General features: G+C 46.9%; 1 protein-coding gene across 1 annotated transcript in view; it reads right to left on the bottom strand.

Moving 5' to 3' along the window:
* Positions 1–13057, bottom strand: part of FLVCR2 (FLVCR heme transporter 2) — a 70502-nt gene that overhangs the window by 4108 nt on the left and 53337 nt on the right. The window contains exons 5-9 of the mRNA XM_049770542.1: positions 11913–12016; positions 6977–7087; positions 5643–5748; positions 5407–5518; positions 4628–4683 (exon numbers count right to left, since the gene is read on the bottom strand). Of these exons, the coding sequence (XP_049626499.1) occupies positions 4628–4683; positions 5407–5518; positions 5643–5748; positions 6977–7087; positions 11913–12016 (489 nt within the window). The remainder of the gene's footprint in view (positions 1–4627; positions 4684–5406; positions 5519–5642; positions 5749–6976; positions 7088–11912; positions 12017–13057) is intronic.

Genomic DNA, 13057 nt, shown 5'->3' with positions numbered 1-13057 from the left:
ACTATACAAGAGGAGACTGACAGGAGGACAGGGATGGAACATGGAGAGGGCAGGGGTGTGGGAGGCCCTCAGGCCCTGTGAAGTCAATAAGCAGGTAGAAAGCCAAAGGTAACTGAATAAAACCACAGAAAACTTTGGGGAAATGGCCCAAATGCCACTGAATCAGCTTTGTGTCAGATCCCAGGTCAGGATTATAGGTGACCTTATGCTATTGACCTCATTCAGCCTGTAAATATAGCAGAATCTGAGGCAAAGCAATAATATAGCAGGTAGGGTGCTTGATTTGTATGGAGCTGATCCTGGTGAATCCTGATCCCCCAAATGGTCCCCTGAGCCTGAAGTGCAGAACCAGAAATAAGCCCTGAGCATCACCATTTGGGCCCCTCCCCACAAAATATAAAACCATCACATTTCAGCTTGAAACCTGCATTCCACAGAGCAGGTTCCTTATTCATGGAGGGATCTGAGCCCAATTCTATATGCCAGAACCACAGACTCTAGCTCCAGAGAAACATTTCACGTGCAGGCTTTCTCCTCTCCCCAGTGAACCACCAAGTCTAGATGCCTCTCTGTGCAAGCTCTACCTGCCAGCTCAAGTCTGTCCTGGGTTGGCAGCATGCAAGGCAAATGCCCTATCCGCTGTGCTATCTCTCTGGCTCAAGACAACATCTTTTGGATTACCATCTTTGCCTTAGAAAACTGGTGAAGGGGCCGGAGCGATAGCACAGTGGTAAGACGTTTGCCTTGCACTCGATCAACACAGGACAGACCCCGGTTTGAATCCTGGCATCCCATATGATCCCCCGCACCAGGAGCGACTTCTGAGAGCAAAGCCAGGAATAACTCATGAGCGCCACCAAAAAAAAAAAAAAAAAAAAAGATGCCGGGCGGTGGCGCTGAAGGTAAGGTGCCTGCCTTGCCTGCGCTAGCCTTGGACGGACCGTGGTTCGATCCCACGGTGTCCCATATGGTCCCCCAAGCCAGGAGCAACTTCTGAGCACATAGCCAGGAGTAACCCCTGAGCGTTACCGAGTGTGGACCAAAACCCCCCCCCCCCCCAAAAAAGAAAAGAAAACCAGTGAAGGTTTTTCAAAATGGCAAAATACTATGTATGATCACTCCTTGGCCACAGACCTGGGTGATGTGGGTAGAAACATTCTAGAGCAGGGGTCTCAAACTCGTGGCCCTCGGGCCATTTGTGGTCCTCCATACAACATTTTGTGGCCCGCAGCTGGCCTTCAAATATCTCAGTATTCCCGGCTATTCGCTTACCGAATAATTGCAATAAAAATTGCATTAGTAAGAAAAAAATCGCATTAAACATTCGCATACCCCAAGCAGTTCCGTTCGGGGTGTCCAAATGTTTAATGCGATTTTTTGCTATTTTTTTCTTACTAATCGTTTTGTTTTTGTTTTTGTTTTTTTGGTTTTTGGGCCACACCCAGCGGTGCTCAGGGGTTACTCCTGGCTGTCTGCTCAGAAATAGCTCCTGGCAGGCACGGGGGACCATATGGGACACCGGGATTCGAACCAACCACCTTTGGTCCTGGATCGGCTGCTTGCAAGGCAAACGCCGCTGTGCTATCTCTCCGGGCCCACTAATCAATTTTTTATTGTGAATATTCGGTAAGCAAATAACCGCGAATACTTTGCACCTAGCGCAAATGTCATTTCTGCTGCTCCTGCCCGCTGTCCCTTGCATTATTGGAGGCTTAAGGGAGAGAAGGAAGAGAGGTTTATTACAGAATTAGATTTTGTCATACCTTCATCATGACTTCATCAAAGCCTGCAGTGAAGAGAAAGATTGATGGCAAGCACAGACAATTTCAGGAAAAGTGGAGATGCAGTATTTCTTTGTTGAGCACAGGGGCATCCCCACATGTCTTATTTGCTCAGAGAAAGTTGCAGTGCACAAGGAATACAACTTGAAACGCCATTATTCAACTAAACATGCTGAGGAATGTGCAAAATATCAAGGAAATGAGAGAGCCCAGTGGTTGCCAGTCTTAAAGCATGTCTAATGAGGCAACAAGATTTCTTCAAGAAAGCAACCAAAGAGAATGTTGCATCAATTGAAGCTAGTTACATGATTAGTGAGATGATTGCTAAGGCAGGGAAACCATTCACAGAAGGAGAGTTTGTTAAAAAAAAATGCATGTTACAGGCTGCAAATATTATCTGTCCAGAAAAGAAAGGTCAGTTTAGCAAGATCAGCCTTTCTGCCAACACTGTGGCAGAGCGCATTTCTAACATGTCAAGTGACATTTATCATCAACTGTGTGAGAAAGCCAAATGTTTTGATGCATACTCAGTTGCTCTTGATGAGGGCACAGATATAACAATTGACAGAGGATCTGCTCACAATAATTCCAATGCATGGCCAGACCACCACTAATGAGATATTTCGGCATCTGTGTGATGCCATTGAGAATGCAGGTTTGCCATGGAAGAGGTTTGTTGGAATAATAACCAATGGAGTGCCATCGATGACAGGGAAAAAAAAAATGGACTGGTGGCACTTGTTCAAAAAAAACTTGAAGAGAGGGTGTAAAGAAGGCCATTGCTCTTCATTGCATTATCCATCAGTGGGCCCTTTACAGTAAATGCCTGCCGTGTGACAATGTGATGTCTGTTGTGAAATGCATCAAACAAATCAGATCCAGGGGCTTAAAGCACAGGAGGTTCCATGCTTTTTTAGAGGAAATGGAGTCAGAATATGGAGATGTGCTCTATTTCACCAAGGTGCGTTGGCTCAGCAGGGGAAATGTCCTGAAAAGATTTTTTGAGTTGAGAGAAGAAGTGAAAGCCTTCATGGAGAAGGATGGGAATGCTGTTTCTGAGTTGAGTGATCACAAATGGCTCATGGACTTAGTTTTTCTTGTTGACATCACACATAAGCTGAATGTACTAACCAAGATGTTACAAGGCCCGGGGCAGCTTATCAGTGCTACCTATGACAATGTGAGAGCATTCTCCACAAAACTTGTGTTATGGAAATCCCAGCTCTCTCAGACAAATCTTTGCCATTTTCCAGCATTCAAGGAACTTGTGGATGCAGGCATACCATTCAGTGGTGAGAAATATATTGATGCTATTTTTAAGCTAGAGAAGGAATTTGATCACAGATTTGCCGACTTCAAAAAGCACAGAGCCACTTTCCAAATTTTTGTGGACCCCTTTTCCTTTGATGTGCAAGATGCCCCTCCTGTGCTTCAAATGGAGTTCATTGACCTGCAATGCAACTCTGATCTCAAAGCCAAGTTCAGGGAGATTAGTGGAAAAGCAGACATGCATGGGCAATTTTTGAGAGAATTGCCCCCCAGCTTCCCTGAGCTTTCCTGAATGTTCAAGCGCACCATGTGCCCTTTTGGGAGCACATATTTGTGTGAAAAGTTATTCACGGGGCCGGGTAGGTGGCGCTGGAGGTAAGGTATCTGCCTTGCAAGCGCTAGCCAAGGAAGGACCGCGGTTCGATCCCCCGGCGTCCCATATGGTCCCCCCAAGCCAGGGGCGATTTCTGAGCACATAGCCAGGAGTAACCCCTGAGCGTCAAATGGGTGTGGCCCAAAAAACAAAAACCAAAAAAAAAAAAAAACCGAAAAGTTATTCTCCACATTGAACTTCAATAAGTCAAAGTACAGGTCTAGACTTAATGATGATCATCTTCCAGCCATACTGAGGGTCTCAACTGCTTCCTCTCTAAAGCCAAATGTGGTTCAGATTTGTGAGAAGAAGCGCTGTCAAGTCTCTGGCAGCAAGGAATAGGCAAAAGATGCCATGTTCAGAAGAACTGTTCATGATCTTCACTCAATGTTCTATTCATGTTCAGAAGAAATACTTAAAATTGTTAACAATGACGTTTGAGGACTTTTTTTTTTTTGTGAAATCCCTTATGCGGCCCTGCCTCACCCCAACTTTGCCTCCTGCGGCCCCCAGGTAAATTGAGTTTGAGACCCCTGTTCTAGAGGATGTCTGGAAAGAAGGTGTGACCACAGAGATTTTTCTCTAGAAAATGGTGAGCTTCTGAACATGCACAAATGGATTGAAAACTCAATTCCTCAAATTCCGTAATGTTAATCAATCAACATCAGTGAAGAAGTTCAGAGAAAAAAAAAATGCATACTCAGTGGCCAGAAAATGATTTCTGAGTGCAGAGAGAGGAGAACCCCTGAGTGCCGCCAGGTGTGGCCCAAAAACCAAAAAAAAAAAAAAATGTAAGCATATTCTTAGACACATATGCACATATGTATGTAGATACAAATATCTGTAAGTGAATACAAAAATTAACAATCTCTCAGTGCTAGAGAGTACAGCGAATAGAGCACTTGCCTTGCATGTGTCCGACCCAGTTCAATCCCCAGCACCCCATCAAGTTCCCCAAATACTGCCAGGAGTGATCCCTGAGCACAGAGCCAGAAATAAACCCTGAGCACCACCACAAGTGGTCCCCTTAAAAACAAACAAAATAGAGCAGCAGAAAAGCAGGAATCCAAACACCCACTGAGGGCACGTTTATGATCATGGAGCTGCTCTCTCTGACACAGGAAGCCAGTTTTCTCTGAGAGCACCTTTTGCCCCTAGCCTGCCTGGAACCCCATCTCAGCCCAGCACACTCCCACATACTCACACTCTCAGGAGTTTCTTTGTTCGCTTTCTGCCTCCGAAGATCTGCCCTAATAAAAACTAAGGATCAGGGGGAAGAAGGAAGAGAATTATTTAGGAGATAGATGGTTCATAGTTCATAGTGGGGTGGGGACCCTCCTGTGGGTTTCTCCCTTGGGTCATGGGTACCCCCAGATGGCCTTTAGCTATCTTAGAAGCTGTATATCGGGGCTGGGAAGATGGCGCTAGAGGTAAAGTGTCTGCCTTGCAAGCGCTAGCATAGGATGGACCGCGGTTCGATCCCCCGGCATTCCATATGGTCCCCCCAAGCCAGGAGGGATTTCTGAGCGCATAGCCAGGAGGAGTAACCCCTGAGCGTCAAACAGGTGTGGTCCAAAAACCAAAAAAAAAAAAAAGAAGCTGTATATCATTAGCCTGAGACCTTGCTGAAGACCTGTCATGACAGCAGGGTCCATGTGGAGCCAAAGACACTCACTTTCAGTTAGGGACAACACATACTTGCCAGGGAGTGTGCTCACAGCAGGCCTCACCAGACAGGTTAGGAAACAGGTCAAAGGAGCCCAAAGGTCAGAGTCCCAGGCAAGGATTTAAACAAAGTCTTCTAGTTCCAAAGATCATATAAAGACCATCAAACCCCACTCCTGCCTTGAAAACGCTAATAAGTTGCTGTTTCCCCCTTGCAGCTATCTGTACCCCTAATCCTTAGGGTCAGTCAAGGCACCAGCTTCTAAATTGCCAAATATGAAACCCAGGTGCCACCCTCACCTCCCATCTTGTTCTCACCTGTGAGGAATGCTCCCAAGGTGAGGAACACGCACAGAAAGATGTTTCCATGCAAGGTCCCATATTTATCAATGATTTGGCCCTGGGAGATGGTGAAGATGATCCCAAATACCTGAAAAAGGCACAAAGAATGGGCATCAGTGCCCACCCAGCTAGCGCCCATCCAATAGAGCTGCCACCAGCAAACAGGGAATAAAGAAACACAGTGCTGAGGCAGCCACTAAGTCAGGTTGTACCTGGGCAGACACGTTGAGGAGGCCTGAGGACATGCCTTCGGATTCCGGGTAGGTCAGCTCCACAGCAAACTCAAATCCCAGCGGGAGATAGCCCGTCATAAAGAAGCTGAGGGCCAGAGCACAGAAACCAGATGACAGGCAAAGTCCAGAACAACAAGGTGGGAGAAGGAAGGGGGGTGTAATATTATTCCCCTTGGAATTCCTTTTCCTGTTTTGTTTCTTCCCTTTGAGCCTTGCCTGGCCAGCCAGGCCATTCTCCAGAGCACAGGACTTCAATCCTTTCACTCCCAAAAACCGGCAAAATTGAAAACCACTGTGAGAACCAAGGAAGTGGCTCTGTATTAGCTTGCCTGTCCAAGGCTCTGGGCTTGATCCCCAGCACCACAGAGAAGGATAGACAAGGAAACTAGAGCTCTAGGAGGCCATCCCAAGGAGGGAGAGAACATGCAGGTCAGAAAAATGTTCAGAGATAGGCTGTGCACTCAGGGCACGTTTGTGGGACTCCTGTTTTTGTAGTTTTCCACATCCAGCCAACTATGGACAAGATCATCCAAATGGCATGTGAGTCCCTCTCCACAAAATTAAAAAAAAAAAATCACAGAATCTCAGCAATGTCCAGTTCTCAGCAATGAGACACAGTGTCATAGTCCAGGCGTTGTGCTAAGAGTAAGAAGCAGATTCCCATGCTCTCTGGAGCTGTAGGGAAGAGTTCTGTGATCTTTATCAGCCTCCTGAAAGTAGCCAAGGCCCCAACCAAGAAAGATTGTCTGTCTATCTGTCTGTCTGTCTCAGGTCTAGAAAATTCCATTCCTAGTGCTTAGAACAGCACCCAGGTTGCCGACCGTTCTCACATTTCTTTTCTTCCTCACACTTTCATTTTTTCCCTCTCAGTTCTTCCACCAGCTCTTCAGGCAGGTCACTCTGATCTTTCCTTACAGATGAAGAAACTAAGATTCAGAACAGGTTAAGTGTCATGCCTGGGGTCCAAGAGAGGGCCAGCAGCCAAACTGACAACAGAACCCAAACTCTTCATTCCAAGCCCTTTGAACTACTGGTGACCCCGGAACATCCCAAGGGGAGTTAAAAAGGACTTGGACTCTAAATATTGGCTGAGCTCCCAGAGGCCTGGAAGGTCACACTCATGCCCACTGCATGGATGGTCTTGGCAGCTGCAGAAAGACTTTTACAGTGTGCAGTAAACAAAACCTTAGGTCGGGCTGTCACGTCCCTGCCCATCCATCCTTGGAGATAAGGCACCAAAGGGGCCGACGCTGCTTCCAAACAGATTAGCAGCTCCCACAGAGCCTTTGAGAAGATGAGGAGATGAGACTTACCCCATGGTGCCTGCGGTAACAAACACGACCCACAGGTGCCCTAGGTCCAAGGTCAAGGTGTACACCACCATGCCCAACACAGTCATGATATACACCGCCAGGGTGGTCTCCCTGCAGGCAGAGGGAGAAGAATTGGTTGAATCACACCCTTGAATGAGATTATTCTCTCACTCATTCCACAGTATCTCCAGGACACCTGCTGCTCTGTGCTGGGACAGCTGCTCTCCCTGGACTTGCTGTAGAGCCAAGTTTCCTCAGATAACTGCAATGTGGGAAGACCATGAGAGTAGGGAGCTGTCTCTGGTTGTATGCATTAGAGTAGAACCTGCAAAAAGGTCCTTGATCTTTCAGTTACCATTTTCTCCTCCTCTACTTTCTCCTACTCTCCCCGTTCCATCCAAACAGGAGAAGCATTAGCTTCCAGAGGCAGGTGACCCCTCAGAAGTCACCCCATCTGCTTCTCTGCCAGGAGCCTGGAACAAAGCAGGGTGGACGCAGAGTAAAGATTCTCTCTGATCTTCATCGCCCCCAGAGCTGATGCCACCTGCACAGGCATGAAGCATCTTATCTCGCTGAATCTGGACTCTTCTCCAGAGGCAGAAATCAAGAGAACAAATCCTCCTCGCCCTGAGCTGAGGGCCTGACTCAAACCAGTGACTTTGAGTCCTCTGCATTTCTTCCATCTGTGTTCCCTTTAGGGCACCCCCTAATGGTGCCTGCCCTGTTGCCCATACTTGGCCTGCTCCAACAGCCCTCAAACGTCCTCCACAGAGGCCAGACAGTGCTCACTTAAACACCTTCACAAGCCTTGCTAGAAGCCAAAGAAACAGCAAGAGTACAAGCAGAGATACACCTGTTATGTTCAACCAAAAAGTACATTTTATTTGTTGCCAGAATTCTGTTATGAACTTTTCATGCATGTATTATTACCCTCAGCCTTTTCAAAGCCCTAGAAATGGACCAGGGAGATAGCTCAGGGTCGGCGGCACATGCCTAGTACGCACAAGGACCTAAGTCTGATTCCTGGCACCACAGCCCCCATCCCACCCTGGACTCTAAGGAAAGCCATGAGACCCTCAGACACCTCTCAGAGTGTCCCTGATGGCCACTGAAGCACTGGTAGTAGTTGTGACCCTGGTGCATGCAGAATTGTTGGGTCTAACCAATACTATATCACTGCACCCAAGCATTAAACCACCTGGCCTAGTTGGGCAAGCATCACTAGGAATCACCAAATCCTCTGAGGGAGGGGGAGAAGAAAGGAAGAGAAGGAAGGAAGGTAAGAAGGAAAAAAGGAAGGAAGAAGGGAAAAAGGGAGGAAGGAAGGGAGAAAGAAAGTGAGGAAAGGGAGAGAGGGAAGGAGGGAGGGAAGGAGGGAAGAGGAGCAAGAGCAACAGTATAGTGGGTAGGGTGTTTGCCTTGTGTGCAACTGACCAGGTTCAATCCTCTGCATCCCTTATGGTTGCCTGAGCACTACCAGGAATAATTCCTGAGTGCAGAGCCAGAGTAAGAAACCATGGTTCAAAATCAAAATAAAAAAAAAAAATAGACAGGAAAGAGAAAGGAGAGGAAAAGTTCTATAAACCTGAATGACTGCCCGATTTTATAGAACTGAAGCTCAAATAAATTACTCATTTGAAACTGCCTATTGAGCCTGGTACTGGGACTTGAAAGCCCATCCCTTTGCTGACAACATAGGGATTGATAAGAGAATACACTCTGTGGTGGTCTTTTTGAAAAAGCTCAAGGTCAGGGCTCCCAGAGGATGCCCTTCCCAGCCAGACTTCAAAGCTACTGAGGGTAAAGGCACTTCCTCCCACTCCCAGTCCTCTCCTTCCAGTCCCACGCACCCAGCGGAAGCAACTCCACAGACATCATCTCCTGCTTACCCCACAAGCTCATCAGATGCAGAACTTTCTTTTACCACATTTCTTTAAGCATAGATTTTACAACACTGAAATGATTTAGAAAACTATCTTCGGGGGGTTTGGGGAGAGAAATAAAAGGACAACTTCATACTCTTTGCGCAAAGAAGCACAAAATTTATTCTTCAGCACTGCATGGTTCCCTGAGTAACCACCAGAAGTAACCCCCAATAACACATCATGTACAGCAATACCAGATGTGGCCCAAAAACAAAAAAGAAAAGAAAAAGATATCTGTAGGGCAAGAAAAATACTCAATGACTGGAGACATGCTTTATGTGCATGAATCTCAGATTTGATCACCAGCACTGCATGGTCCTCCAAGCATCAGTGGCAATACATGGAGTATTTACTGCACACAGCTAGATATGTTCCTCTACAAATGAAATAAAAAAAGACAGAAAGTGGGCCCGGAGAGATAGCACAGTGGTGTTTGCCTTGCAAGCAGCCAATCCAGGACCAAAGGTGGTTGGTTCGAATCCCGGTGTCCCATATGGTCCCCCGTGCCTGCCAGGAGCTATTTTCTGAGCAGACAGCCAGGAGGAACCCCTGAGCACCGCCGGGTGTGGCCAAAAAAAAAAAAAAAAAAGGATAGAAAGTAAGAAAAGACAGAAGGTAAGAAAGAAAGGAAGAAAAGACAGAAGGGAGGGAGGGAAGGAGGGAAGGAAAGAAGGAAAAAAGGAAAAAAGGAAAAAAGGAAGGAAGGAAGGAAGGAAGGAAGGAAGGAAGGAAGAAAGAAAGAAAGAAAGAAAGAAAGAAAGAAAGAAAGAAAGAAAGAAAGAAAGAAAGAAAGAAAGAAAGAAAGAAAGAAAGAAAGAAAGAAAGAAAGAAAGAAAGAAAGAAAGAAAGAAAGAAAGAAAGAAAGAAAGAAAGAAAAAGAAAGAAGAAAGGTCAGTTATCTCAGCTGAGATAGAGACTAGACACACTATTTCCAACCTCCAAACTGAACTGGAAATCTGTGGGCACCTCAGGGATCAGAGAAGAGCACCCAGGTCACAGCCTATTTTCTCAGCAGGGAGCCAAAGGTCTTGTGTCAACTGAAGTGGGGGTGCGTGGCAAAGAAGGCTCAATAAGTGTTCTCCCTGCCTTGCTCTATGATTTCCAGTTTATCTGAGTCAGCCACTGCCCACACTCTAGCCCAGCCAACATTCCGATCCTCCCACTGCACAGCAAGCCTGGGAGGAGAAAGGGACACCACTGTTCAGGATTTGGGGGTGGCCTGTCCTCCCAGCTCTTCCATCTGGGCCAAAGCAAGCAATGGATGATGACATACACAAGACAGAGTGGCCAGGATCCACCAACAGAAATGAAGCTGAGCCCAGCTGCCACCCTTTCAAGCCAGGGTCACCACAACCAGGCATGACCTCAAGTGGCCTGGGACTTGACTCGGCAGCCAGAGTATGTAGTCTGATTGTAGTTCACAGTGTGTGGCAAGGGAAGACTTCTAGCAAATGCCTACTGACCTGGGATCCTCAGAGATCCCTGGAGATCTCTGGAGAGAACAGCCCTGCAATCCACCATGGCACAGAGCAATCCTGGCAGCTACCATAACAACCTGCACTAACTGCATACCACGCAGTAGAAAGATAGACGAGAGGATGCTGGGTCTCTTTAGTGAGAACCACCTTCTCCTACATGTCTGAGTACTCACATGAGGCACCCACACTGCTCTGCACAAGGGCAGAGGTCTGCACCCCCACCCATGACTGACTGGCATCAGGAAAGCGAGACTCAGGAACCTTCATCTGAATAAATATCCAGGGTGAGCTGGGTGCACCCTAAAAATCTCAGACATACAACTCTGGACTCAGAAAACTCATTGGGCCTTCACACCAAGGCAAAGCAGGTCATAATTCTTACCAATAAGGTCCCAGCCAATGGTTTCCAAAGAGGACAATACCATTTTCAGGGGGTTGGGTTGCTAGACTCAACTAATATGTCTAGGGTTCAATACAGGGGGGACTTTATTTGTTTGCTTCAAGAAAGTAAGATTCTTGCAAGGGGCAAGAATGATTTTTCTCCTAGAAAGGGGGCAGCGACTAAGTTAGTGTGGGTGCTTGGTCTAAGTGGGGTGATGACTGTACTCTCAAACATAAGTGGAAGAAGCAGTTAGGGCCCTGATGATCCCCCCTGGGTAGCTTCCCAAGTGAGAGCCCAGGGAACAGGCAGAGAATCACATCCTCATCTCCACTCTGGGGGTTCACAGACTATCTCACTGGAGGTAGCTTGTTGCATTCAATTTCCTTCCTCCCACCTCTGCTCCCCTAAAGCCCTTGGGGAAGCAGGGCAGGGGATAGGAAAGAGTATAGCACTGGGTCTGTGTAGGGTACCTATCTGAGACCCACCCATTTCTGGGAGGGGTCTTGGGAACCGGATAATAGGTGTGACCTTACCTGCAAAGCCCGGCCCATTCCTGGGAGGGGTCTTGGAATAGGTAGATAAACCCGGAAGCCAAGGGATTAAGGGGCTTTTGCCTTTTGGCCCTGCTGGGCTCTCTGAGGGAGATGGCTGAAAGAGGATAAGACGCAGGGCAAGCCTAGAATGGCTGTATGCTTGAAAGGTTATGAGTAGGCCACACACATGTGGTGGCTAGGGCCTAAATAAAGATGATTCTTCCTGAAGCCTGCCTGTGAGTGAGTGATTTCGCGTTTCACCTGGGCCTGAAACTCGCCGGTTCATGGGGTTGCTGAGCCACGTGGCCTGGGATGGCAAAAAGAAATCCATCGCCATCCACCGCCATCCAGCCTCATCTTTAATTATGTAATGCAAGAGGTCTGGTGTACCCTTTCCTATCTTTCTTGATCATTGGGAGACAAGCAGGGGTTCCTGCCTTTGGTAAATGAGGAAACTGAGACAAGACCACTGTGAACTGGACCTGTCCAGCCCCAGCTGCTATATCTCAGCATGTTGTATCTCATGCTGTATATCTCAGGGACATGTTGCTAATGACAGTGTCACTTCAGATTCAGGGTCCCCAGATGGCAGTCTGGAAGAGAAAGGCAGGCACTTACTTGTAGGTTTTGGACTTGTCTAGCCATAGCCCCGCAATCATGGCACCAAACATGCCTGCAATGATGATGGTCAGGCCGATTCTTCCAGCATTTACTTCTTCCCCCTGTGAAAAACACAGTCCCCACCAACGATCAGCCAGGAAGGGGACAAGAGTAAAAGTGCAAAGGCAAGTCACTGGAGATTTGATTTGCAGAAAGTATTTGGGCAAAATGGCTTGTAAGGTGCTATTATGAGGGAGAGAAGCCAAGAATAGCAACTGTTGCCAACACTTGTCTAGCATGAGATGGATCAACCTGATATCAATTCCTGGCACCCCATAGGGCGGGTCCCCCAAATCCTACCAAGCATGATTCCTGAGCAGAGCCAAGAGTAAGTCCTGAGCATCAGCATGTATAGCTTCCAAACAAACAAATAAAAAGCAACCCAAAGAAAGGTATATAAAGACATATTTATAATTAAAAAATATAAAACAATATTTTATCTGTTACACATATATAGGCATAATATAATTATCTTTTCAGAATAACGTATCCATAATTTTCAAAAAACTCCATCACGTCCTTTATATTTCAGGTATATATTTGAACCAAATTCAATCCTCCTGGCCACCCTTTCTTTGATTAGTTTTATCTCTGAATCACTTTACAGATAGAAAAACTGAAATATGCTGATCCAAATATTTCACACTTAGAAATTTGTTTTGTTTGTTTTGGGGGCCATACCAACTCAGGGAGATTAAACCAGCTCAGCAGATCTCAGGGACCATACCCCACTGTACAATCCATCCAGCCCCCTATGGAGTAACAGCCATAGTCTTATCTGCTAAATTAGAAGCCAAGCAAAATGCCAGGGATTTTGTACCAGCATTCACTGAGGGCTCCTCATCTCCCACTACTGCCAGGAATTTGTGGGGTAGGGTGTGAGAGTTATACCTGGCAATACTCAGGGCATACTATTCCTGTCTCTGTGCTTAGGTATCACTCCAGGCAGGATTGGGGGGGGGGGCGCATATGGGGTGCCAGTATCCAAATCTAGATTGGCTGTATGCAAGGCAAGTGGCCTATCAGCTGCACTATGGCTCCGGTACCCGTAACCAGTATCTTCTACACTGAGGCCCAATGAACTTTGCCTATGACGTCGTGAG

Source organism: Suncus etruscus, chromosome 3 (assembly GCF_024139225.1).
Source record: "Suncus etruscus isolate mSunEtr1 chromosome 3, mSunEtr1.pri.cur, whole genome shotgun sequence".
Taxonomy (NCBI): Eukaryota; Metazoa; Chordata; class Mammalia; order Eulipotyphla; family Soricidae; genus Suncus; species Suncus etruscus.
This window is presented reverse-complemented; position numbering and strand designations above follow the sequence as displayed.